Below are 26,935 nucleotides of genomic sequence, written 5' to 3'. Positions count from 1 at the left end.
AAAATTTCAAGAATTTTCAAACATCACAGCTGCAATTCCCGGAATGGCGGGACTATCATATGTTGAAAGACTGGAGCGACTAGGCTTGTATACACTGGAATTTAGAAGGATGAGAGGAGATCTTATCGAAACGTATAAGAATATTAAGGGGTTGGACACGTTAGAGGCAGGAAACGTGTTCCCAATGTTGGGGGAGTCCAGAACAAGGGGCCACAGTTTAAGAATAAGGGGTAGGCCATTTAGAACTGAGATGAGGAAAAACTTTTTCAGTCAGAGAGTTGTGAATCTGTGGAATTCTCTGCCTCAGAAGGCAGTGGAGGCCAATTCTCTGAATGCATTCAAGAGAGAGCTAGATAGAGCTCTTAAGGATAGCGGAGTCAGGGGATATGGGGAGAAGGCAGGAACGGGGTACTGATTGAGAATGATCAGCCATGATCACATTGAATGGCGGTGCTGGCTCGAAGGGCCGAATGGCCTCCTCCTGCACCTATTGTCTATTGTCTATAATGCTTCTCAGCAGAGTTCTGGATTACCATTGAAGAGCGAGGACAACTTAACCCAAGTTAGCCATTATACTAACCCTTTGCCACACCTTATTATGCATTATGAATATTTAGCATAATGAAGAAGCCTCCTCATTACACACTCTAAAATCATAATATTTTTTGGTAGAAGCCATTTTTTTCTGACAACCTATTTAAAATAAAGGTAAATAATAAACATAATTAACCATTTAACTAGAGACAAACACATCATAGTTTTTCGCTGTTATATTGCCAAATAGGATGCAGAAAGAACATAGAACAGTACAGGAATAGGCCCTTCAGTCCACAATGTCTGTGCCAAACACAAAACCAAGATAAACTAATTTCATCTGCCTGCCTGTGAATCCATATACCTCCATTCCCTGCTTATCAATGTGCCTATCTAAAAGCCTCTTAATTGTCACCAGTGTACCTGCCTCCACCACCACGCCTGGAAGTGTGCTGCTTGCAACCACCACCCTCTGTGCAAAAAACATGCCCCATACATCCTCTGTCTGCAACTCCGGCTACCTTAGTGTTGCCTGCAAAATTACTAACTAACCCATCGACATTTACGTCCAAGTCATTTACGTACATCACAAACAATAAAGGTCCCAGCACAAATCCTTGTGGAACTCCTCTGGTCAGACCTCCAGCTTGAGTAACGCCCTTCCACTACTGAATCCATAGGACCAAGTCACCGTGAATCCCGTGTGGCTTAATCTTTCCCATCAGCTGATCATGGCGGACTTTATCGAACTCCACCACCCTATCCTCATTGATCACCTTTGCCGCCTCCTCAAGAATTCTCGATCAAGTTAGTAAGATATAATCTGATATGGACAAAACCATGCTGACTGCCCCTAATTAACTCATTCACTTCCAAACGGTATATCCTATCCATAAGAATCCTCTAAATAGTTTCCCGACCACTGATTTAAGGCACACCACCCAATAATTCATGGGATTATCTATACTTCTTAAACAAAAGAACAACATTAGCTAATCTCCAGACCATTGGGACCTCATATGTGGCTGGAGATGTTGCAAAGATCTTTAGCAAGCCCCTTCAATCTCCTCTCTTGCATCTTCTTAATAACCTGGGTTCAATCCCATCAGGCTCTGGGGATTTATCACCTTAATGCTCTTCAAGAGCCCCAACACCGCCTCCTTCTTAATCTCAAGGAGCCTTTGCGTATCAGTATTCTCTACACTGATTTCGCTGGCCATCGTGTCCTTCTCCTTTGTAAATACAGATGCAATGTGCTCGTTTAGTACCTCACCTACATTATTTTACTCCATGCACAAATTCCCTCCTTTATCCTTGAGCGGTCCTGCTCCCTGGTCAACCTCTTGTTTTGAATGTACTTTTTTAATGAAAGGCTGCAGTTGTACAGGGCATTGGTGAGACCACACCTGGAGTATTGCGTACAGTTTTGGTCTCCTAATCTGAGGAAAGACATTCTTGCCATATAGGGAGTACAGAGAAGGTTCACCAGATTGATTCCTGGGATGGCAGGACTTTCATATGAAGAAAGACTGGATAGACTCGGCTTGTACTCGCTGGAATTTAGAAGATTGAGGGGGGATCTTATAGAAACTTACAAAATTCTTAAGTAGTTGGACAGGCTAGATGCAGGAAGATTGTTCCCGATGTTGGGGAAGTCCAGAACAAGGGGTCACAGTTTAAGGATAAGGGGGAAGTCTTTTAGGACCGAGATGAGAAAGTTTATTTTCACACAGAGAGTGGTGAATCTGTGGAATTCTCTGCCACAGAAGGTAGTTGAGGCCAGTTCATTGGCTATATTTAAGAGGGAGTTAGATGTGGCCCTTGTGGCTAAAGGGATCAGGGGGTATGGAGAGAAGGCAGGTACGGGATACTGAGTTGGATGATCAGCCATGATCATATTGAATGGCGGTGCAGGCTCAAAGGGCCGAATGGCCTACTCCTGCACCTATTTTCTATGTTTCTATCCATCCAATATTTGCTGCTCCATTTTGTAACACCTGGTGAGATATTTTTTTCTGTTACATTGAGCTCACTACACATTACTTACAAAATGAAAATGTGATATTTACATGACTAAAACCAATCTAGGTTGCAAATGACAATCATTGCTAAGATCAATTAGGTTTGACTTTGATTCATAGTCCCACGAAGATTTCCCACCTCAACCAACAACAACGGTTTTGGCCCATCTTCACAAGTTTACAAGTTATAGGAGTAAAATTAGGCCATTCGGCCCATGAAGTCCACTCCGCCATTCAATCATGGCTGATCTCTATCTCCTAGTCCCATTCTCCTGACTGCTCCCCATAACCCTTGACACCCGTTCTAATCAAGAACTTGTCTATCTCCGCCTTAAAAAATATCCACTGACGGCCTCCACAGCCCTCTGTGGCAATGAGCCCCACAGATTAACTACCCTCTGACTAAAGAAGTTCCTTGGCAATCTTCTTGCCGTTTGCAGTATCTTAGTAAATGCAGTACAGCAGACTTCTCAATAAGTGACCGCACTTCAATATGACGCATGTTCATGCTCTTCTGAGACATACAATAAGATACTACGCAAAATGTGCTCCTTTCAATACATTCCACTGCTGGAAGCTATTTCCCTCATTCGACAAAATAATTTGTTTGTGCACAGAATTCTGGACCTTTTCAGTGGTAGGTCCGCACACTGGTATTTTTTCATTGGAAAATTCTTTGCTGTATGGCAAAAGAAATTTCATTCTTTGTCTATGCACTCACTCTCATACAGATATTTCAGATTTAGTCAAAAGACTGACTAAATCCAAATGTTGCTACATTACTTTACAGCAAAGTAAGGATATTATTCCCGCATTACGAGAAACAACTTGATCCACAGGCTGTTGAAGTTTTCCAGAGACAGAGCATCATTCATAAACTCCACTCATTCCAATTCCACACTAATAACAGTACATGTCCTTTATTAATCATGGTTAGTTTTTGCTTCAGCTGCCTTTTTCAAAATTGTAGAACCCTTTATGGTCTTCTATTCAGGTCCAGATGGTGGAAAAGCCCTAGTTTGTTATTTTTCACTGAGAAATTGCAAAGGCCCTTGCAGCCTTGTTTCGGGGCCACTTCAACGTACAACGATGCTTCCAATATACACTGTGCACGTGGGAGATTCTGCATTATTGATCGGCCATGCCTCCAGAAATGAATGGATGTAAGAAAACAATTTTGTCTGGAGCCAATGTGAAATTAACTGCGGACGGTAAAGCTCGATTGCCTTAGTCACAAATAGCAGTTGATTAGTCAGGGGGTGGTGAATCTGTGGAATTCATTGCCACAGTAGGCTGTGGAGGCCAAGTCAATGGATATTTATTAAGGCAGAGATAGGGTTATGGGGAGAAGGCAGGAGAATGGGGTTAGGAGGGAGAGATAGATCAGTCATGATTGAATGGCGGAGTGGACTTGACAGGCCGAATGGCCTAATTCTGCTCCTAACTCTTATGAACTTAGATTCAAAATCAGCATACTGTTAACAGATATGTAATTTCCTATCCAATCAGGAAAATAAGTCAACAACTGAATTCTCAAACCGACAGAATTATACTCAGAGTTACAGACTAGACTGTAAACAGAATCACATTCATTGATCATGTTCTAACATTTGAAGCATCAGGTCATGTGACAGGTGCAGAATTAGGCCATTTGGCCCATCAAGTCTACTACGCCATTCAATCATGGCTGATCTATCTCTCCCTCCTAACCCCATTCTCCTGCCTTCTCCCCATAACCCTTGACACCCGTACTAATCAAGAATCTATCTATCTCTGCCTTAAATACTGACTTGGCCTCCACAACTTCCTGTGGCAAATAATTCCGCAGATTCACCACCCTCTGACTAAAGAAATTCCTCCTCATCTCCTTCCTAAAGGATCATCCTTTATTTCTGAGGCAATGGCCTCTGGTCCTAGACTCTCCCACTAGTGGAAACATCCTCTCCACATCCACTCTATCCAAGCCTTTCACCGTTCGAATTATTTGCATTGTTAAATTTATCATGCGTCAATAGTTAATTCGAAGATGGCCATATAATGCTGGAGTAACTCAGCGGGACAGGCAGCATCTCTGCAGAGAAGGGATGGGTGACGTTTTGGGTTGAGACCCTTCTTGGTAAAACCCTTCTTGATTTCCAGCATTTTGTGTCCATCTTTGATTTAAACTTGGGGGAGTTTGTACGTTTTCCCCGTGACCTGCGTGGGTTTTCTCCGAGATCTTCGGTTTCCTCCCACACTCCAAAGACGTACAGGTATGTAGGTTAATTGACTGGGTAAATGTAAAAATTGTCCCTAGTGTGTGTAGGATAGTGTTAATATGCGGGGATCGCTGGGCGGCGCGGACTCGGTGGGCCGAAGGGCCTGTTTCCGCGCTCTATCTCTAAATCTAAAAAAATCTAAAAACCAGCATCTCTAGTTCTTCCCTACACAACAGTTAATTGAAATTAGCCAAATGTGAAATGTTCATTTTGTAAAAGAAAACTTTTTTGGCATGTTTCTCGAGAGACACTGCAGGACTCAAATAGTTAACAGTTTTAAATCCACGTTAGAATTGGCCCTTTCAGTGGGAGCACATCTTGCCAGGTGTGGCAAATTGGCGTCATTACGAGCCACCAGGAAGTGCCCATGGAGATTTCGAGCAAAGTTTCAGAAGTTTCAATTAAACAGCTGTGTGTTGTAATTGATTTATAGTATTTAAAACGAAAGTAGTTAAGACAAGTTACTGGATGTTGGTACACATAAAATGGAGAATGACGGCTCAAGCGAGAGTCCCACTGAGCCGAAAGCCAACAATCAGTTTGGGCCATCAGGAATATGAGTGGAGTGAGAGTATCATTAATTTCCTCAGATGTCTTGTTAAAAATGCAATTGCCATGCTGAAAAATAAACATCAAAACAAATAGACGTTATTTGGCTTTATCAAACAGATTTTACAATTAGCCTGCGAAAAATCATAACTTACTCAAATAATTTAGCCGAAGATTTTATAGCGTGAAAACACACGTAAAATCAAATGTGGGCAATTACAGGCAACTAAATTATTGAGATAATAAACACCTCCATTCATTTTTATATAATTGTAAACAATCAATTAGCTGTGCACACTGCAGAAGGTCATTACCTAAGTAAATGCTTTATCAGTCAGGCTTGTGCAGCACAGAAATGAGACCTTTGCCTCAATGACCCTGACATTCATGCTGATATCAATGCTAAGTGGGGAAAAAAGGGTCTACATATACTATTCACACCATGCTCTGTCACTTACAGTATTTCTGTGTCATCAGCAGACATGGAAAACCTTACTCTCTTCCCCATTCATCAAGTCATTAACACAGATGGTAAATGATTGAGTGCCTATCCTTGTGTTACCTCCTTCCAGTCCATAAAAAAATCAATTTGGATCGTAACATAGTACAGTCCAGGAACAGGCCCTTTGGCCCACAGTGTCTATGCCAAAACATGCTGCCAAAATAAACTGATTTCATCTGCCTGCATGTGATCTTTATCCCACTATTCCCTGCATATCCATGTGCCCATCCAAAAGCCTCTTGATTGCAGCTGTCATAATGGCCTCCACCACCACCCCAGTAGTGCGTTCCAAATGCACCCATCCTCGTGTACATTAACTTGCTCAGCACGTCTATATACTAAAACTCTCGTTGGTTTGTTTGTTTGTTCCTGAACTACAGCCAAAACAGTACACGATAGCGCGACAATTTTAGGCCCACCTTATTCACTGTCATCCCTTTGGTGCTAATGGAAGAAGCTTCATTGAAATCGGTGTTGTATTTTTTAAGTTATTCACATTTTAAAGTTTAAATCTATCTCCTAGGGAGGTAGGGGGGAGGGAGGGAGGGAGGGAGGGACGGAAGGGGGTGGAGGGAGGATAAGGGGGGGTTTAGGATGATGGAGTGGGGGGAGGGGAGGGGAGGGGACAGGAGGGGAGGGGAGTGGGGAAGGAGGAGACGGTGCTGCACCAATGCAGGAGAGGTTTGGGCCCAACGGGTCCACTTGGTCTAATCTCCTTTAAAGTTTGCCACTCTCACCTCAAAGCTACGCCCTTTAGTCTTTGCCTGCAACCATTCCAACCAGCCTACCTGGTTGGAATGGTTGCAGTTTCCTTCGCCATGAAGATTGATGCAAAGAATTAGTTTAAATTGCCTACCATTTCCCCCAGCCTTCAATTTTACACATTCAGAGACTTTAATGCTGCTTGCTTTGATGTTACTGGTCAGTTTTCTGTCATTATCAATTTTCTACATTTTTATTAATTTCTACGGAACCCCCTGCTACTGATTCCAACAAAAATCCCAGTCCCCTTTACTTTTATAATTTTGTAAGCTCCCCGACCATGGGTGCTGTCTGTACGGAGTTTGTACGTTCTCCCAGTGACCTGCGTGGGTTTTCTGCAAGATCTTCACATTCCTCCCACACTCCAAAGTGAGTTTGTTAGTTAATTATCTTGGAATAAATGTAAAATTGTCCGTGGTGTCTGTAGGATAGTGTTTGTGTGCAGGGATCGCTGGTTGGTGTGGACTCGGTGGGCCTAAGGCCCTGTTTCCGTGCTGTCTCTCCAAACTGAACTAAACTAAACTCTAGGTTTTGATTTAATATTTCCTTAACCTGCTTTTTTTAACCACTGATGGTATATCTATCTCATAGAAACATAAAAAAGAAACATAGAAAATAGGCGCAGGAGTAGGCCATTCGGCCCTTCGAGCCAGCACCGCCATTCAATATGATCATGGCTGATCATCTAAAATCAGTACCCCGTTCCTGCCTTCTCCCCATATCCCTTGATTCCGTTAGCCCAAAGAGCTATATTTGACTCGCTCTTGAAAACGTCCAGTGAATTGGCCTCCATTGCCCTCTGCGGCAGAGAATTCCACAGTGTCACATAATTCATCGAGTTTCTCTTTCTGATTCGGATAACTTTTGTTGGACGTAATGAAATAGTTGTTTCACAATCTGCCACTGTTTATTTACTGATCACAACATGGTAGAATTCTGGATACAGTCTGGGATTGAACACCTGGCCTTCATAACCAATGTCCCCAACTCAAATGGAATTTCAATTGCATAAAGGTAGAGTTGCCTGGAAAGGATTGGGTAAATCGGCTAAGGGATAAGTCAGTGGGCAGAAAGATCTCAGGAGAAATTTGAACCATATGTGCTTAACAAAGGAGATCAAGGAAAATGTTAAATCAAAAACATGACCACAGAAAGTAGCAAGGGCTTGTGCTAGATCAGAGGACTAATAATTTTGCACGGGTCAGCAGTTAAAGACTAAACAGTGAATAAGGAGAGAGAAAATTGATCGAGAGAAAGCTAGCAAGTAATATCAAAACAAATAGTGGGGGCTTCTCCGGATATATATTCAAAGCAACAGGGCACTCATAGTAAGTCTGAAGAACTGGTCCAGAGATGCTGCCTGACCAGCTGAGTTACTCAAGCACATTGTCTCCTTTTGTGTACAGCAACATTTGCAGTTCCTTGTTTCTACCAACCATAGTAAGTGTTCTATTTAATTAGTTTGGATTTAATTACTTTAAGCACGCACTCCTTGACACTAACATTCTTTGACCTTTCATTCATGTGTTCTTTGTGCCGTTTCATGTCTCTAGTTTCCCTCTCCCTCTCAGTCTAAAGAAGGGTCTTGACCCGCAACGTCACCTACGCCTTTTCTCAGCTCAGAGCTGCTGCCTGACCCTCTGAGACACTCCAGCTTTTTGTGTTTACCTTCTCGTGATCTAAATCTCTTGGTCGACCAGAAGAGACTGGGTAGAAACACCAATCAGCGAAATACTGCAAAAAAATTCTCTTGAGGAAAAAAAAAAGCATCAAACTGCTCAATAAATAATGGGCATTAATATACTGGATACGATTTCTGTGATCTGAAACAGTCTGCACATTTATAGAGTGGCATATTTCCTGAAGCATTCAGCTTCACATGTGGAGTTCTAATGGCCACATGGGTTCCATTTGGAACACCATGCACTTTTGGGAAGTTTGCCAGACAATAAAAAACGTTTTGTCCTTGCATTTTGTGTCTCATTTCCACTGGGCATGCGATAAAGATGTTTTCACTGGCAAGCACAGTGTTAAGCAGTTGCTCTACACAGCTGTGAAGTGTCAATATGCTTATCTTGCAGCTGTTCTGGCAATACTTGGGAAGATCATTGGCACAGAATGTTAATAATGTATTTACCTTCACAGGTGTGGGAAGAGGAAGCAGAGTCCTGTAAATTATTTGCAATAGCTGGAAGAGCTTGATCATTGCCTCGCATCCATTTGTATTGCTAACAGTTCACCTTTGAGAACACAATCTGACCTCCACCTTGGAGACACCCCCTTTGTTTGGTTTTGTTCAGAGATACAGCGAGGAAACAGGCCCTTCAGCCCACCGAGTCCGCGCCGTCCAGCGATCCCCGCACACTAACACTATCCTACACACACTAGGGACAATTTTTACATTTACCCAGTCAATTAACCTACATACCTGTACGTCTTTGGAGTGTGGGAGTAAACTGAAGATCTCAGAGAAAACCCACGCAGGTCAGGGGGAGAACGTACAAACTCCGTACAGACGGCGCCCGTAGTCAGGATCGAACCTGAGTCTCCGGCGCTGCATTCGCCGGAAGGCAGCAACTCTACCACTGTGCCACCTTGCCGCCCTCATGGGGAAAGTGTACAAATGTGCAAACTCTCTACGATCAGCACCCATAGTTATTCTCGCCATTCCAACTACTTCTCTACATCCCAACCCCTTCGCTGCTTATAATTCCAGGTATGGTATGCTCTCTTTTGATTTTGCTGATGGAGACCATATTCTCGGTCATGAGGGACTGCAGGGTCAAAATGGGTCTGAAGAAGGGTCCTGACCGGAAACGCCACCCATCATTTTTCTCCAGAGATGCTGCCTGACCCGCTGGGTTACTCCGGCACTTTGTGTCTATCTTCGGTGTAAACCAGCATCTGCAGTTCCTTCCTCCATACTCCTTTTGGTTTCAGGTCTCAGCAACAGCTCTGATCTGCATTTCACAGCTTACAAGCCTCTTGAACTGTTTTCCTTCTCTCTGATTATTACTCTATTGGACAAAGAGTTCCATCCATAGTCATTGGAATCATGTTAGAAAAACTGGCCACATCCTGAGATGTCCATTTGCCTTTTCCATTCGTCCCAACACATAACTTGTTTTCTCACTTTCCCAGTTATGATGAACGGTCTTTGACCTGAAAAGTTAGTTCCGTTTCTCGTTGCACAGATTCAACCTGACCTGCTGAGGGATCCCAGTGTGACAATTTGTTTTGGGGATTTTGATTTTGGGATAAAGATTGGCCAGGACACTGACTGACTCATCTTCTCTCCTTTTACGTCAAGCTGAGAGATAGTCAGGGTCCTGGTCTGACGTGAAAGACAATAGCTCCTCAGGTACTCGACTGGAACATCAGCCTAGATCTGTGGTAACCTTGTTCAATAAGGGCAGCAGGAATAAATTATCTAATTACAGGCCAGTCAGTTAACACTAGGGGGAGAGAAATTAATAGAATAAAGTCTGAGGCTCAGGAAATATTGGTGGTAAGGATATTTTAACCTACAGAATAACATTAATCAGCCGATAAATTGAGCAGAGCAATGGCCGATGCAATTTAATCCTGATAAGTGTGAGGTAATGCATTTTAGGGCAGTCTAAGAAGTTTGGGGCAGATACCAAAAATGTTAAGCTCCTTGGAAGCACTGAGAAACAAGGACTTAATCGAAGCGAGAAACGAGAACTTAATGTACAGGTCCAGAGATCTTTGCAGATGTGCAGTTCTGGTCACCACAATATAGGAAGGAAATGCACAAACCACAGGTGCTGGTATACAATAAAAGACACAAAGTGCTGGAGTAACTCAGCGGGTCTCTGGAGAATATAGCTAGGTGTTGTTTCGGGTTAGGACCCTTCTTCAGACTGATTGTGGTGAGGGGGGTAAGAAGCTCGAAGGCAAGTGGAGGCAGGACAAAGCCTGCCGAGTGATAGATAGAGATAGGTGAGACGGGTTTTTGATAGGCAGACGATTGGACAAAAGCTAGAGATGAAAAGCAAAAGGTGTGAGATAAAGACTGAAGATGTGTGAACTGTGAAGCTAGAGGAAGGAATACAGGTGGAAGATTTCATCCTACCACCTTTAAAGAACTGAAATTCAAATGTAGTTCATTGTTATACCTGAGAGGAAAGAACCCTAAAATTGGTGTTAATGTAGACCAACATGAAGTGATCAATATTCAATTTTACTCACATTTCCAGCTTATGTGCAAAAGTGATTTGAACTACATTTGCTGTATAAATGATGGATTACCTGTTGTGTAATAGTGTTCCAGGGTCCTTGAGAAAGGGTTTCTTGGTAACAATCATGAACACTTTCCCAAATTTCTTTTAATGCGAGAGGTCTGCCATCTATAATTTTAAAAAAAAGAGAAGTTAACGAATTGACAACCCAAGTATGACACTGAATGAAATGTATTCTACGACATCTTTTTATACATCACTTAACAACAAAAGTTGTAATCACAATGAAATCAGTTGTAACTCAAAGGTTTCATCAACCTTTCAACAATTTATCAATTATTCAATTCAACAAATTATTCAATTTTGGTATTTAGAGTATAAACACGTTTCATTTCAGCAAGTTTGTTGTGGTAGGGACTAAAAGGGCTGTAAAAATATGATCTCATGTGTGGGTTAATTATTCAAGCTAACAATAATTGCCCGAGTATACAAAGTTAATCCAGCAGTTATCAATACTGAAATAGATATAGGCTAAAATAGCAGTAATGGATGCAGGGTACAAAGTGTGATGCCAACCAGATTGATCAAATTCTGCAAACACATCCTATTCATGGGGCGGCACGGTGGCGCAGCGGTAGAGTTGCTGCCTTACAATGCCAGGGACCCAGGTTCGATCCTCACTACGGGCGCTGTCTGTACAGAGATTGTACCCTGTGACCACATAGGTTTTCTCCGGGTGCTCTGGTTTCCTCCCACACTCCAAAGATGTACGAGTTTGTAGGTTAATTGGCTTCAGTAATATTGTAAATTATTCCTTGTGCGTAGGATAATGCGCGGCGTGTACGGGGTGATCGCTGGTCGGCGCTGTCTCGATGGATGGAAGGGCCTGCTTCCATGTTGTATCTCTAAAGTATCTTTAAAGTAAACTAAAGACTCCTTTCCTTCAGATTCAAAAGTGAGGTTAAGCTTCAGCCAGCATCAATATCCATCTCGACTGCCCCAGATTTCCATTTTCTTCGCACTTTCTCCAGGGAATCAATGTCTCCTATTCACTTAAAACGATATTGTGTGTTTGTGTCACCATTAACCTGGTGAAGCTCAACAGACTGGCTTTCTAACCTATGAGCTAGCAAATTTCCCAAGGACTACATTCTTCCATTAAACTATGGAGTTTGCACATTCTCCCTGTGACCACATTCCAAAAATGCACAGGTTTGTGGGTTAATTGGCTTCGGTAAAATTGTGAATTGTCCCTAGTGTGCATGATAATATTGTGAAGGAAGGAACTGCAGATGCTAGTTTAAACCCAAGATGGACAAAATGCTGGAGTAATTCAACGGGACGGGCAGCATCTCTGGAGAGAAGGAATGGGTGACGTTTTAGGTCGAGACCCTTCTTCAGACAGATGTCAGGGGAGAGGGAGATACATAGATAAGGAATGGTAAGGTGTGAAACCAGGACAAAGGGGATGAAGTTCAAGGAAAATGTAGAATAGCTCATTGTTAGCTGGCAGAAAGTAACAACACAGCAACAGAGATAAAATGTACTCGGAGACAGTCAGACTGGTCGTAGAACTGGGAAGGGAGAGGGATGGAGAGAGAGGGAAAGCAAGGGTTATTTGAATTTATAGAAGTCAAAGTTCATACCGTTGGGGTGTAAGCTGCCCAACTGCATGATAGTGTAAGTGTAAAGGGTAATTGCTGGTCGGCAAGGGCACATTGGACCGAAGGGCCTGTGTCCGTGCTGTGTCTATAAAGTCTAAGGTTTCGACTCGATGAGCAGCCCATCAAAGCAGCAAAGGGGCAGCTGCTACCAGATATTACTGCGCAAGGCCCAAGCCAATGTGTAAACTGGGACTTCCACAGGAACATCTTGATTCGCACTGGCATCAGGATGAAACGTCGAATGATTAAGAGGAAAACATGTTTTCTCTTCCCTCAGAGCAATGAGATACATCTGATTACATCTTACCATCTCCTGGCCAAAACTATTCTCATTAACTCTGCCAAATATGGTGGTTCCCCAGGGCATTTCCTGCTTTTAATCCATTTAAAGATAATAATCTGTACTGAGGCACTTTGGAGGCAACTGATGAATTGTGAAGGAGTGGGGCTGGGCACTTTTTATGAATTCCTTGCACTTCAAAGCCTTGAAAAAGGGAAGTTGCCCAAATTGCACCATGCTCATGTTCCCAGAGGGACTTTCCCATCTTACTTTAATTCACCCAAAGTCATTCTATTCTGGAGAAAACGAGACATCAGTTGATGACATTCAAGTGAATTTTTGTGTGAAAATGTAAACGATCACATTGAGAAAGATGAACTGGGAAAGGGAGAGGCAGGGCAGGTCGGGTGGGAGGCCCAGGGGAAGGGAGAGTGGGATGAGAGGGCCAGGGAGGAGGAAGGGCAAGATAGGGATGGAGGCTCAGGGGAAGGGAGAGTGGGGTGAGAGGGCCAGGGGGGAGGCAAGGCAGGGCAGGAGGCCCAGGCAAGGGGCAGGGTAGGGTGGGAGGGCCAGAGGAGAGGCAGAGTGGGGAAAGATGGATAATGGAAGCCATAGTCCAGGCCCATTCAGGTGTGACAAGGTTCTTTCAGAGTCAGAGGGTGAACGACAAGATGTTGCTTTCGAGTTCAAGAATTGCATAGCACTGCGTGAAAAACACACATGAAGGCCAAAAGAGTGGGAAGAGTGGATAGAAAATGTTGGTTGGAGAAGTAGGCAGCCAAAAAAGAATGTAAGGATGGAATGCAAGTTAGAAAGACATGTTGCTAGAGGGTGTATGAGTAGGGTTGCGTATATTAAAATGGAAAAAAAGGCTAAATTTGTGCTACAGTAGCTAAGATGATTGCCAAATCAGGTAAAGTGAGAGATTCATGAGTTACTGGGTGGTTATAAGTCTGTTCGAGTGTATGAAAGTTACTGTGTGGAGGGTTTATGTGAAGGAAATATGTGTAACAGAGTAGCAAAAAAATAAATGTGAAATGGAGAAGCCAGACAAATCCAGAAAATCTGATAAATGAACTCAAGAATGGGGAAGAGGTTCAAAGGCCAGGGGGTTAGGACGAGAATAGATCGAAGATGTCAACCATGAAACAAATATGTTAAAGCAGGAGGAATAATTAAAATGTTAAGTGGTTAAATGTTATGTTAACTGGACCTTAAATTTCATTTTCATAGAGCATAACATACCTGAATAACAAGCTCTGAAATACAGCACTGGTGCCTGGTAGCTACTGGAGTAGACAACATGGTATTCATATCGCATCAATTCAGACGCTGTGACCTGAGCTTCCTCAGTGTCATTTACCACATTAACCTGAAATCAAAGATAAAACATTGCTTAGCTTCGTGCCATAACATTCACTATAACTTTCATTATTCTAAATTCGAGGACTGAGACGAGGAAAAACCTTTTCACCCAGGGAGTTGTGAATCTGTGGAGTTCTCTGCCACAGAAGGCAGTGGAGGCCAATTCACTGGATGTATTTTCAAGAGAGAGTTAGATATCGCTCTTAGGGTTAACGGAATCAAGGGATATGGGGAGAAATCAGGAACAGGGTACTGATTCTGGATGATCAGCCATGATCATATTGAATGGCGGTGCTGGCTCGTAGGGCCAAATGGCCTACTGCTGCACCTACTTTCCATGTTTCTATTCTGAGGGTTAAATGATAAAATGTTGCCGAAGATAACATTTTGTTATATTTTCGACAGAGGGAGTCATACAGTATGGAACCATACCCTTCGGCCAAACTTGTCCATGCCGGCCCTCTATGCTCATCCCATTTGCATGCATTTGGCCTATATTCATCCAAACATTTCCTATCCAAGTACCTGTCCAAATGTCCCGTACATAGAGTGTCATAGAGTGATACAGCATGGAAACAGGCCCTTCGGACCGACTTACCCACACCGGCCAACATGTCCCAGCTACCTATCTATCTGCGTTCGGTCCATATCCCTCCAAACATGTCCTAACCATGTACCTGTCTAACTGTTTCTTAAACGTTGGGGTAGTCCCAGCCTCAACTACCTCCTCTGGCAGCTTGTTCGATACACCCACCACCCCTTGTGTGATATGTTAGAATTGTATTTGCTTCAATCACTTCCATTGGCAATATTATATCATAACACTATAACATCAAAGATATTCTGACCTTTATTCGGCTGCTGTCTAAAAAAAAATAATTCTAGTCTGTAATTGGGTCAAATAATAATAATAATAATAATAATAATAATAATAATAATAATAATAATAATAATAATAATAATAATACATTTAATTTATATAGCGCTTTTCAGGAAACTCAAAGACGCTTTACAGAGCAAACAAAACATAAAAATAAACAAACAAACAAAAGATTTATCCAGACGGAGAAGCGGCCAACAAACAGCGCCAGCGTCCTCTCATGTCAGGGTCCGGCGTAAATGGTTGACAATAAACAATAAACAGTAAATGGTTGACAGTAAACAATAAAGAACACAAGACACACAATTACAATTTAACACAAACAACCATCACAGTGATTGCTCCAGGCACACCCTCACTGTGATGGAAGGCAAAGAAAAGTCTTATCTCCTCCTCATTCTTCTCCCGTGGTCAGGCAGTCAAACTGCTGCCTCAAGACTATCGAGGCTCCCGACTTTTGAAACCCCCGCCGGGCGATGGAAGGTCCCAGGGCCGAGCCGAGCAGGCCGATGAAGGTCTTAAGCCCCCACCGGGCGATGGAAAGTGCCGCGGCCGAGCCACGCAGGGCGATGAAGGCCCTGCGAGCCGGTCGATCGAGCCTCGCGATTCGGGGCGGTCGAAGCTGCTACGGTTGGAGCTCCCGAAAGCCGGTCGCCAGCCAGGGACCTGCGAGCTCCCGAAGTTGCGGTCCACAGAGCCTGCGGTAAGTCCAGATAAGTCCAGGTAAGATGGTGAGTCCAGGCCCTGCGATCGGAGTCTACAAGGTCGATCCCAGCTGGAGGCCGCCAACCCCACAGTGTTAGGCCGTAGCGCGAACGGAGATGCGACATGGAAAAAGGTTGCATCTCCGTTGAGGAGGAGATTTAGAAAAAAGGTTCCCCCCACCACCCCCCACATATAAACGGTAACAATAGACAAAGACAGAAAAAAGACAGGCAGACTGCTGGTGAGCCGCAGCCGCAAGGCAATAGACAATAGGTGCAGGAGGAGGTCATTCGGCCCTTCGAGCCAGCACCGCCATTCAATGTGATCATGGCTGATCATTCTCAATAAGTACCCCGTTCCTGCCTTCTCCCCATACCCCCTGACGCCGCTATCCTTAAGAGCTCTATCTAGCTCTCTCTTGAATGCATTCAGAGAATTGGCCTCCACTGCCTTCTGAGGCAGAGAATTCCACAGATTCACAACTCTCTGACTGAAAACGTTTTTCCTCATCTCCGTCCTAAATGGCCTACCCCTTATTCTTAAACTGTGGCCCCTTGTTCTGGACTCCCCCAACATTGGGAACATGTTTCCTGCCTCTAATGTGTCCAACCCCTAAATAATCTTATACGTTTCGATAAGATCCCCTCTCATCCTTCTAAATTCCAGTGTATACAAGCCAAGTCGCTCCAGTCTTTCAACATATGACAGTCCCACCATTCCGGGAATTAACCTAGTAAATCTACGCTGCACGCCCTCAATAGCAAGAATCATACACGTAATAAAATCATACACAAAGCGTTTATGAAAATATTTGTTTCACAATCGTGCACTCTTTCCACTTATACTACCAGACGCCAATATACTGTTTAAAAATAAACTTGACATTATGCTGTCAAAGAAAAAGTACAAAAACAGTTGGAAAAAATCTAGAGAAAAAAATCTATCACCACAATGTGGTATTTTTTCAAAACATAACTTGGTAATTTAGTTAAGCTGAACTTGTTCCCCCATTTGGGAGAGTAATTCCTAGGGTCAAAATTAGGAAGGTAACACCTGAAATTAGGTCTAATTTGTCACCATCAATTTACTCTTAAATTTCCTGCCAACCAAATGTGCATGAATGTGAAATGCAATGCAATTGGGATCCAAGGAAAACATGGAACCACCACCTTATATTCCGTTATTAAGTATGAAAATTGAAATTTTAAGCCATCTAACATTCATTCATGCACATTAGGCACAGCGCCTTTCGAACATGCAATTGTGGAAGCACTTCAATTTATAATCTTGCTCATAATGATGTCATTCAAATTTATTCAAAGAATGAGATTATATACTGCAGGTCCAAGTGAGGATAAATGAAAAGATCCACTTTGTCACACTGCTTGCTTGACACTTCGTAGTGGATGAGCTGAAATTTTCTTGAACAGAGTAATAGTCTTAGCTCCCTGCCAAAGACTCAGGATCTATTTCCCTGAAAGTACCAACACAAAATAGATAAAGTGGTAAAGAAGATGTCTGGTATGCTTGCCTTCATCGGTCAGGACACTGAAAACAAGAGTCAGCTTCATGCAGATGCAAAATGCTGGAGTAACTCAGCGGGAGACTGAAGAAGTCTGAAGAAGGGTCTCGACCCGAAACGTCACCCATTCCTTCTCTCCAGAGATGCTGCCTGTCCCGCTGAGTTACTCCAGCATTTTGTGTCTATCCTCGATTTAAACTAGCATCTGCAGTTCTTTCTCACACATTTAGTCAGCTTCATGTTGCAGCTTTACAGAATTTTGATTAGGCTGCATCTGTACTATTGTGTGTCTACAATTCTGGTTGCCTCATTATTGGAAGGATGTGAAGGATTTCGAGAGGATGCAGTAGAGGGTTGCCAGGATGATGCTTGGATTAGTGGATATTCGCTATGAGGAGGGGATGGACAAACTTGGATAGTTTTCTTTGGAGTGTCAGAGGCTGAAGGTAGACCTAATAGAAAAATATAACATTATGATAGGGTAGATAAGGTAGACAGTCAAAAACCTTTTCTCACTCCGGACTGTCAAAGCAGCCACAGCCAGACATAAAAACAGCTTTTTTTCCAAGAGTAGCAGTTCTACTCAATAACCAAAGTCTGTAGTCTCTTTTTTGCTCTGGTTTATTTTCACCCACATGTTTAGACCGTAATGTTGTATCCTTATTGTTTTGATGTGTTTATGCTTTATTCTTAATTGTTAACTGTATGTTTGTGTTGTCATTTGTGGGCGGAGCACCAAGGCACATTCCTTGTCTATGCACATACTTGGCCAATAAACTTAATCATTCATTCATCATTCAATAGACAATAGACAATAGGTACAGGAGTAGGCCATTCGGCCCTTTGAGCCAGCACCGCCATTCAATGTGATCATGGCTGATCATTCTCAATCAGTACCCCGTTCCTGCCTTCTCCCCATTCCCCTGACTCCGCTATCCTTAAGAGCTCTATCGAGCTCTCTCTTGAACGCATTCAGAGAATTGGCCTCCACTGCCTTCTGAGGCAGTGAATTCCACAGATTTACAACTCTCTGACTGAAAAAGTTTTTCCTCATCTCCGTTCTAAATGGCCTACCCCTTATTCTTAAACTGTGGCCCCTGGTTCTGCACTCCCCCAACATTGGGAACGTGTTTCCTGCCTCTAACGTGTCCAACCCCTTAATAATCTCATCCTTCTAATTTCCAGTGTATACAAGCCTAGCCGCTCCAGTCTTTCAACATATGACAGTCCCGCCATTCCGGGAATTAACCTAGTAAACCTACGCTGCACGCCCTCAATAGCAAAAATATCCTTCCTCAAATTTGGAGACCAAAACTCCACACAGTACTCCAGGTGCGGTCTCACTAGGGCCATATACAACTGCAGAAGGACCTGTTTGCTCCTATACTCAACTCCTCTTGTTATGAAGGCCAACATTCCATTGGCTTTCTTCACTGCCTGCTGTACCTGCATACTTCCTTTCAGTGACTGATGCACTAGGACACCCAGATCTCGTTGTACGTCCCCTTTTCCTAACTTGACACCATTCAGATAATAATCTGCCTTCTTATTCTTACCACCAAAATGGGTAACCTCACACTTATCCACATTAAACTGCATCTGCCATGCATCCGCCCACTCACACAACCTGTCCAAGTCACCCTGCAACCTCATAGCATCTTCCTCACAGCTCACGCTACCACCCAGCTTTGTATAGGAGCAGGGAGGTTCTGCTGCAGTTGTACAGGGCCTTGGTGAGACTGCACCTGGAGTATTGTGTACAGTTTTGGTCTCCTAATCTGAGGAAAGACATTCTAGCCTTAGAGGGAGTACAGAGAAGGTTCACCAGATTGATCCCTGGGATGGCAGGACTTTCATTTGAAGAAAGACTGGATAGACTAGGCTTATACTCGCTGGAATTTAGAAGACTGAGGGGGGATCTTATTGAAACATATAAAATTCTTAAGGGGTTGGAGAGGCTAGATGCGGGAAGATTGTTCCCGATGTTGGGGAAGTCCAGAACTAGGGGTCACAGCTTAAGGATAAGGGGGAAGTCTTTTAGGACCGAGATGAGAAAACATTTCTTCACACAGAGAGTGGTGAGTCTGTGGAATTCTCTGCCACAGAAGGTAGTTGAGGCCAGTTCATTGGCTATATTTAAGAGGGAGTTAGATGTGGCCCTTATGGCTAAAGGGATCAGGGGGTATGGAGAGAAGGCAGGTACAGGTTACTGAGCTGGATGATCAGCCATGATCATATTGAATGGCGGTGCAGGCTCGAAGGGCCGAATGGCCTACTCCTGCACCTATTTTCTATGTTTCTATGTTTCTATGTTTCTATGTATCATCTGCAAATTTGCTAATGGTACTTTTAATCCCTTCATCCAAGTCATTAATGTAAATGATTCACATGAGTCTTTTGTGCTTGTGTTGGGCTTCTCTGTTTAAATATAAAAGTCATTAGGGATGCCACTGGATTATGTGTGTATATAATTTTCATTGGAGCAGCTTAAATGCTTTTGCTGAAGTTGCTGCCTCGTTTTAATTATGTATCACTATTTACATAGGATGATTTAAGGCTGCACAGCTTTGATTTAATCCACTAATTTTGAGAACATTTCACTGTGCACAAAATTATTTTCACTCTTGCTTACATGTGGGTTTAGACAGCAACTCTGGAACCCCCTTCATTCTCTTGTCCCCTGCCCATTAAGTCAATTGTCTCTTAACATTACTTTATGCCTGGGCTTTGTATTCGAATTTGCAAAGGCCTTAAATTCAGGATCTTCTTACCTAAACTCTTTGCCTCTCTAGCCTCTTACTAAAGATATTATAAAACCCAGCTCCTATCAAGTCTGTGGTAACACTCCTTCACATGGCCTCAGGCCAAATTTGTTAGAAAATGCAACTGTGAAGCCATTTCTGACCTTTTACTACATTAAACGTGCAACATGAAAGCAAACTGCTGGGATCATTCAATAAATGTAGTGTAGCCTGACTCAGTCTATGATCTGCTTTACAGCATGCATTCAAGTCTTATTTTGCAGATTTACACTGTTCATAAGTTCATAATTGCTAGGCCATTCGGCCCATCAAGTCTACCCCTTCATTCAATTATGGTTGATCTATCTTCCCCTCTTAACCCCATTCTCCTGCCTTCTCCCCATAACCCGTGACGCCCTTACCAATCAAGAATCTATCTATCTCTGCCTTAAAAATATCCATTGACTTGGCTTCCAAAGCCTTCCACAAAGTCTGTGGAATTCTCTGCCGCAGAAGGTAGTTGAGGCCAGTTCATTGGCTATATTTAAGAGGGAGTTAGATGTGGCCCTTGTGGCTAAAGGGATCAGGGGGTATGGAGAGAAGGCAGGTACAGGTTACTGAGCTGGATGATCAGCCATGATCATATTGAATGGCGGTGCAGGCTCGAAGGGCCGAATGGCCTACTCCTGCACCTATTTTCTATGTTTCTATGCAAAGAATTCCACAGATTCTCCATCCTCCGACTAAAGAAATTCCTCCTCATCTCCTTCCTAAAAGAATGTACTTTTATCCTGTTGCTACTCCGCTGCTTTTCTATATTTTGTATCGGGGCGGCACAGTCTGATCCCAACCTCGAGAGCTGTTTGTGTAAAGTTTGCACGGTCTCCCTGTGTGGGTTTCCTCCGGGTGCTCTGGCTTCCTCCCACACCCCAAAGATATGTGGGTTTGTAGACGAGTTGACCTCTCTAAATTGCCTCTGATGTGTAGGGAGTGGATGAGAAAGCTAGAACTAGAACGAATGGCGTGTGTGAACTCAGTTGCTGAAAGGCTTTTTTCCATGTTCTATCCTTCAATCAATCCAAGATATTCCTCAATGGACAAGGGTTTGCGTTGGTCTCCTGAGATAGACCTGTCTAACGGGGTTCAGCTGTCATGGCCTGTTTCTGGCACCATTGGACGCACATTAAATGATGGGTGTGGAGATTCCCATCCAAATATATAAAGTTCCCTTGTAATCTTGTGCGTTCCATCTTGGCGGAATACCAGATGGACTCATTAGCTAAGAGAACTGATAATTGGGAAGTTTCTTTACAAACATGTTTAACTCAAATTTATGTCAACACTTTTTTTCGACTGTTACTGTAGGCTATGGATTATTCATTCCAGCAACATAACCATAACACTAGCAGGTGTAGGAAGGAACTGCAGGTGCTGGTTTACACAGAAGATAGGCACGAAATGCTGGAGTAACTCAGCGGGACAGGCAGCGTCTCTGGAGAGAAGGTGGAGTTTCGGGTCGAGACCCTTCTGCAGACACTATATACACTAGCATAACACGAGCACTCTCAGTCTGCAGGACAAGCTTGAAAAGGAAAGGAAAGAAAGTAAGAGAAAGAACAAAGTGTACTATTTTTGCTTCTGTCATTATATTCTGTAGAATGCTCACATCAGATTGAAAATCTAAAAAAAACTGCTGATGCTAGAAATCCACGATAAAAACAGAAAATGTCAGGCATACTCCTTGAGTCAGACAACAGAGTTGGGAAGTGAAACAGAGTAAACGTTTCAGCTCGATTCACTTCTGCTGAGTGTTTCCAGAATTGTTCATATTTATTTCGCATTATTAGGTTCCATGAATTTCGTTTCAGGTTTTAGTTATTCATCACATAGAAATTTGCAGGGTCACGGCCCAAAACATTGACCATGTCTTCACAGATGCTGCCTAATCACTGAGTTCCTCCCACAGTTTGCTTTTTGCACTGCACGTTAGTGGTTCATTCTGCGTTATCAGGCTCCCTCGTCAATAAATCTGTGCACAAATCCATAAAACCATAATAACACAGAGGCAAAATAATAACGATGTTGGAAATCTGGCAATACTACGCACATTAGCAGCATCTATGGAGATGGAGAAAGATTAATGTTTCAGATCAAGGATCTGTCATCAGTGCAGTGAAAAGTTAGATATAAAACATGCACTCAGCTGCAGGAGGAGGAGAGAGAAATAAAAGGTCTGATGAGTTAAGTCAAGAATAATTAAATGAGAAAGGGAATGATGGTTTTAAGCAAAAGAGGTGGCATTGGGACAAGGAATATTGTATTTAGAGTCATAGAGTGATACAGTGTGGAAACAGGCCCTTAGGCTCAACTTGCCCACACCGGCCAACATGTCCCAGCTACACTTGCCCCACCTGCCTGGGTATTGTATTTCCTTGTTGAATCTCATTGTCTGTAACTAATTTTCACCTAGCCCACAGCTAACAATGTTTCTTTTATCATCATGACTTTTTTTGCGTATCTTTCATTCATTTGTTCTATATCTCTCTATATCACCGTCTACTATATCTCTCTCATTTCCCTTTCCTGACTCTCAGTCTGAAAAAGGGTCTCAACCCGAAATGTCAGATTCTTTTTCTCTAGAAATGCTGTCTGACCCGCTGAGTTACTCCAGCTTTTTGTGTCTATCTTCGGTTTAAACCAACATCTCCAGTTCCTTCCAACACATAGTATTTCCTCGTTTATTATCATCATTAGGCCTTGTATTATCGTCACCTCTTTTGCCCTTTGTTCTTTACTTCCCTTAACTAACCTTCCTTTCTTTTCTTCTCCCCTTTCCCGCCCAACATTTCCTAGATCTTTTATCTCTTAAAAAACTTGTACATCTAAGCTTTTGACGCACCACAGCGATTCCGTTCCTCTCTGTACAGTTGCTGACGTACTTGCAAAGTACTTTCAACAATAGATGTTTTAAATTCTGCTAATCTCCATTTTTAACACACTAAACTTGTCAACCAGTGGATGGAGAGCACTTAATTTGGACACCAAAAGCAGGAGTAACTCAGCGGGTCAGACAGCATCTCTGGAGAAAAGGAATAGGTGACGTTTCGGGTCGAGCGAGACCCTTCTTCAGACCGCTCCTTCCTAAACATGAGCACCTAGTTTGGATCTTGTCTTGAGATGCTTAAGTTTTCAAGAAACACAACATTTATTACACATTAATAACAATTGAAACACTTTGCAGCTTAAACACATGATCCTCTGTCACTGTAAATTTAATATTATCAATCTTACTTTTCTCTGAACATTTACACATGGCGTGCACAGTTCTACTAAATCGATATTAGTTTGAAGCTTTCACTGCAGAAGCCTTTGGTTCTTCCAGTCTTTCCCACTGACCATTTTAATTGAAAGGCAAACTCATTACAAAATCATCAATCACTAAATAGCTGCAGGTCACAAAATTAAATATTGACATATCTCAATGTACTGAAGGCAGACACAAAATGCTGGAGTAACTCAGCGGGACAGGCAGCATCTCTGTAGAGGAATGGGTGACGTTTTAGGTCGAGACCCTTCTTCAGACTGATGTCAGGGGAGTGGGCAGGGCAGAGATAGAATGTCTCAATGTATTACCATGCAGTTAATCTTACTTCATTCAGTTTGACTTGCAAACCACTTGCTCAGTTTTAAATAAAACATAGATAAGCGATAGAAATTTAAAAAATGATTATTTGGGGGAAAATGACTTATTAAAGCTTTCCATTCACAAAAAAAAATTGAACTGGTGACATGAATATTAATAATGTGCATTTAATCCACATACATAATTAAATTCAAACCAAAGCACCAAGCCAACCACTTTACATGGATTTTTATTTGCCTAGTCTAAAGGTCTGTTTATCTTCATCCTTGCAATATTTGCTCAGTCCCCACACAAATCTTACTTCTGCCCCAAATCCTTAGCCTGATTTGATAACGGATCTACATGCAATTTCGTGCAGAAAAATATTATCCACTTCTGCCAGCTGAAAAAAATTCCCCTAACCTCTCCCTAGTTTCTCCCTTGCAGCCAATTTTCAATCATTTCTGTTATCTAAGTTTGTCTGACTTCATGTACCCCAACTCTGGTCATAAGTGTCTTAAGCTAAATCTCAATAAATACTTTCCAAGTGTTCAACATCACCATGGTCTACGCTTTTCATTACTTCTTCAAGGGTTCAATAAGGCTGAAATTTTCCCAAAACTTTGCTAAGTTTGCCAATTTGATAACTAACGTGTTTAACATATCTTCCATTGCAACGTGTCTGCCTGTTAATCATTTGGAAAATATGCTTTTGTATCTCCGATCTCAAACTAGTTGGTTCATGCTTTCTTTGGATAACCTTCCATTTCACAGCTAGGAATTAAGTTTGCTCTTTGTCAGTCCTCGGCTCTACTCTTTCTTTTAAATTAAATTTATGACTATTCAGCAAGTCAATTGGCTGTGTAAGAAAATAACTGCAGATGCTGGTACAAATCGAAGGTATTTATTCACAAAATGCTGGAGTAACTCAGCAGGTCAGGCAGCATCTCAGGAGAGAAGGAATGGGCGACGTTTCGGGTCGAGACCCTTCTTCAGCAGGAGGCAGTGATGGGATAATTGCAGTATGCCAATTGTGGATGATGCAACAGGGTTAGTTCAGTTTAGTTTATGGTCACATGTAGCGAGGTACAGTGAAAAGCTTTTGTTGCTTGCTAACCAGTTGGCAGAAAGACAATAGATGATTACAAGCGAGCCATTCACAGTGTACAGATACATGATAGAGATTTAAAAGTGTGGAGTAATTGCAATGTGTAATTGCAGATCCGCTTCTGTGACTGCACCTGGGTTGGGCGCCATCTTGGAAGCCTTTTGAAGGGCCAACCAGACTGATCATGTTCCCATGAAGGCAGCAACAATAAGGAAAGCCTCACAAGGTTTTGATCTCTCACCCCAAACAGAAAAGCCACAAATGCCAAGCGGGGCACAAGGCACAAATTGTTCTACGACAACTCTGATGTGGAGGCACTGAAAAATGAAACCAAACTTAGACGCATCAAAAAGGTTAATCAATCATGAGGAATTACGAATGCTCAAGAACAAAGGAGGCCGCAGAAGTGGTGAATGTTAGTGGGTATTGCCATCGTGGGTTTTGAGCTCCCCAACATCGAAGGGATCAGTAGGAAGCACTGCCTCAAGAAGGCAGCTAATATCAAGGACTGAAGAAGGGTCTCGACCCGAAAACGCCACCCATTCCTTCTCTCCAGAGATGCTGCCTGTCCCGCTGAGTTACTCCAGCATTTTGTGTCTGTCTTCGGTGTAAACCAGCATCTGCAGTTCCTTCCTGCACATCAAGGACCCACCACCCTGGCCACACGTCCATCTTGCTGCTACCATCGGGAAGTCGGAGCTTGAGACCTGTTACCTCCAGGTTCAAGACAGCTTCTTCACATCAATGATCAAACTCTTGAAACCATCTTGCATAACCCTACCTCAGCACCAAACTACCAAGGACATGGCACTACCGAGGTTGCACTATGTACTTTCCTTACACGATCACAGTCTGGCTTACATGGAAGGGCTGATCATTTATTTGTTGTGTTGTTGCATTTAATGTGCCGTAAAGCTGCAGCAAGTAAGTATTTCATTATTATTCTGGTCCCAGCACATACGACAATTAAACACTCTTAGCTCTCTCGACAGTTGGAAGAGCCTGGAATAATTTAATGATTTCTGGAAGATGTTAAAGGATTAAAGGACCAGATAAATGGATAACAATAATATGCTTGGGATTACCGCAAATTGGAATCAGGGAATTTTAGGAGCAAGTTTCGAAGGGGATAAATAATGTGCAGAATATGCACTTTAAGTGGAGATCCTTACGAGAGAGAGATACTCAAAAGAATAAGTGGTGTTCTTTGTCTAAGTTGCCCCATCAGTCAGCGGAGGACACTGAAATGATAACAATGTAACAATGTACAACTTTTCATCTGCCTTACAGCACATAGAACAAACGGTACAACAAAACAATGTCAGGGCCATTCATGATGCCATCAATCTGTGGAATTCATTGCCACAGAAGGCTGTGGAGGCAAAGTCAGTGGACATATTTAAGGCAGAGATAGATTCTTGATTAGTACAGGTGTCAGGGGTTATGGGGAGGAGGCAGGAGAATGGGGTTAGGAGGGAGAGATGGATCAGCCATGATTGAATGGCGTAGACTTGATGAGCCAAATGGCCTAATTCTGCTCCTACCACTTATGACCTTATGGCCTAATCCCATCTACCTGCATGTGCTTTGCATTGCCTCATTCCCTGCCTGTTCAAGTATCTTTCCAAATGCCTCTCAAATGTTGCTGTCGGAACTGTTTCTATGACCACCGTACAGGCACCCACCACTCTGCAAATAACTTGCCCTGCATATCCCCATTAAACTTTCCTCCTCTCCCGTTAAAACCAGGCCTTTGTGGCGGATCAGGCCACTCCTTGGGTCAGCCCCCTCGATACGTGACGGACAGGCGAAAGGGGTTAAAAGCCAGACCAAGGGAAGGCGTATCTTATCCCTAGGAGAACTACGCTGTGGGCAGGAGCTCACAGCCTAATAAAAGAATCTTACTAAACACTGCCTGGCGTCTTGCCTTTTCTCTGGCCTCCGCCAGGCCACTACACCTTCTCTTATCTCAGAATAAGACTATCTACGCCTCTCATAATTTTAGATGGAATTACCAGGTCACCCCTCAATCTTTCACAATCGAGAGAAAACAATCAAAGTTTGTCCAACCTCTCCTCACAGCGAATATACTCCAAACCAGGCAGCATTTTGGTGAACCTCTCCAAAGTCTCCGCATTTTTCCTGTAATGCAGCTACCAGAACTGCACACAATACACCAAATGCGGCCAAAATGTTTCATACAGCTGCAACACGAGTTCC

The 26,935-nt window shown here is 42.9% G+C and overlaps 1 protein-coding gene across 3 annotated transcripts in view; it reads right to left on the bottom strand.

Moving 5' to 3' along the window:
- atg10 (ATG10 autophagy related 10 homolog (S. cerevisiae)) overlaps window positions 1-26,935 on the bottom strand; it is a 232,134-nt gene that overhangs the window by 54,761 nt on the left and 150,438 nt on the right. For all 3 annotated transcript variants that reach the window (XM_078397047.1, XM_078397048.1, XM_078397049.1), the window contains exons 4-5: window positions 14,018-14,144; window positions 10,899-10,996 (exon numbers count right to left, since the gene is read on the bottom strand). In XM_078397047.1, the coding sequence (XP_078253173.1) occupies window positions 10,899-10,996; window positions 14,018-14,144 (225 nt within the window). The remainder of the gene's footprint in view (window positions 1-10,898; window positions 10,997-14,017; window positions 14,145-26,935) is intronic.

This window comes from Rhinoraja longicauda, chromosome 3, assembly GCF_053455715.1.
Source record: "Rhinoraja longicauda isolate Sanriku21f chromosome 3, sRhiLon1.1, whole genome shotgun sequence".
Lineage (NCBI taxonomy): Eukaryota > Metazoa > Chordata > Chondrichthyes > Rajiformes > Arhynchobatidae > Rhinoraja > Rhinoraja longicauda.
Note: the sequence above shows the minus strand (reverse complement) of the source record. Positions and strands in the feature narration are given on the sequence as shown.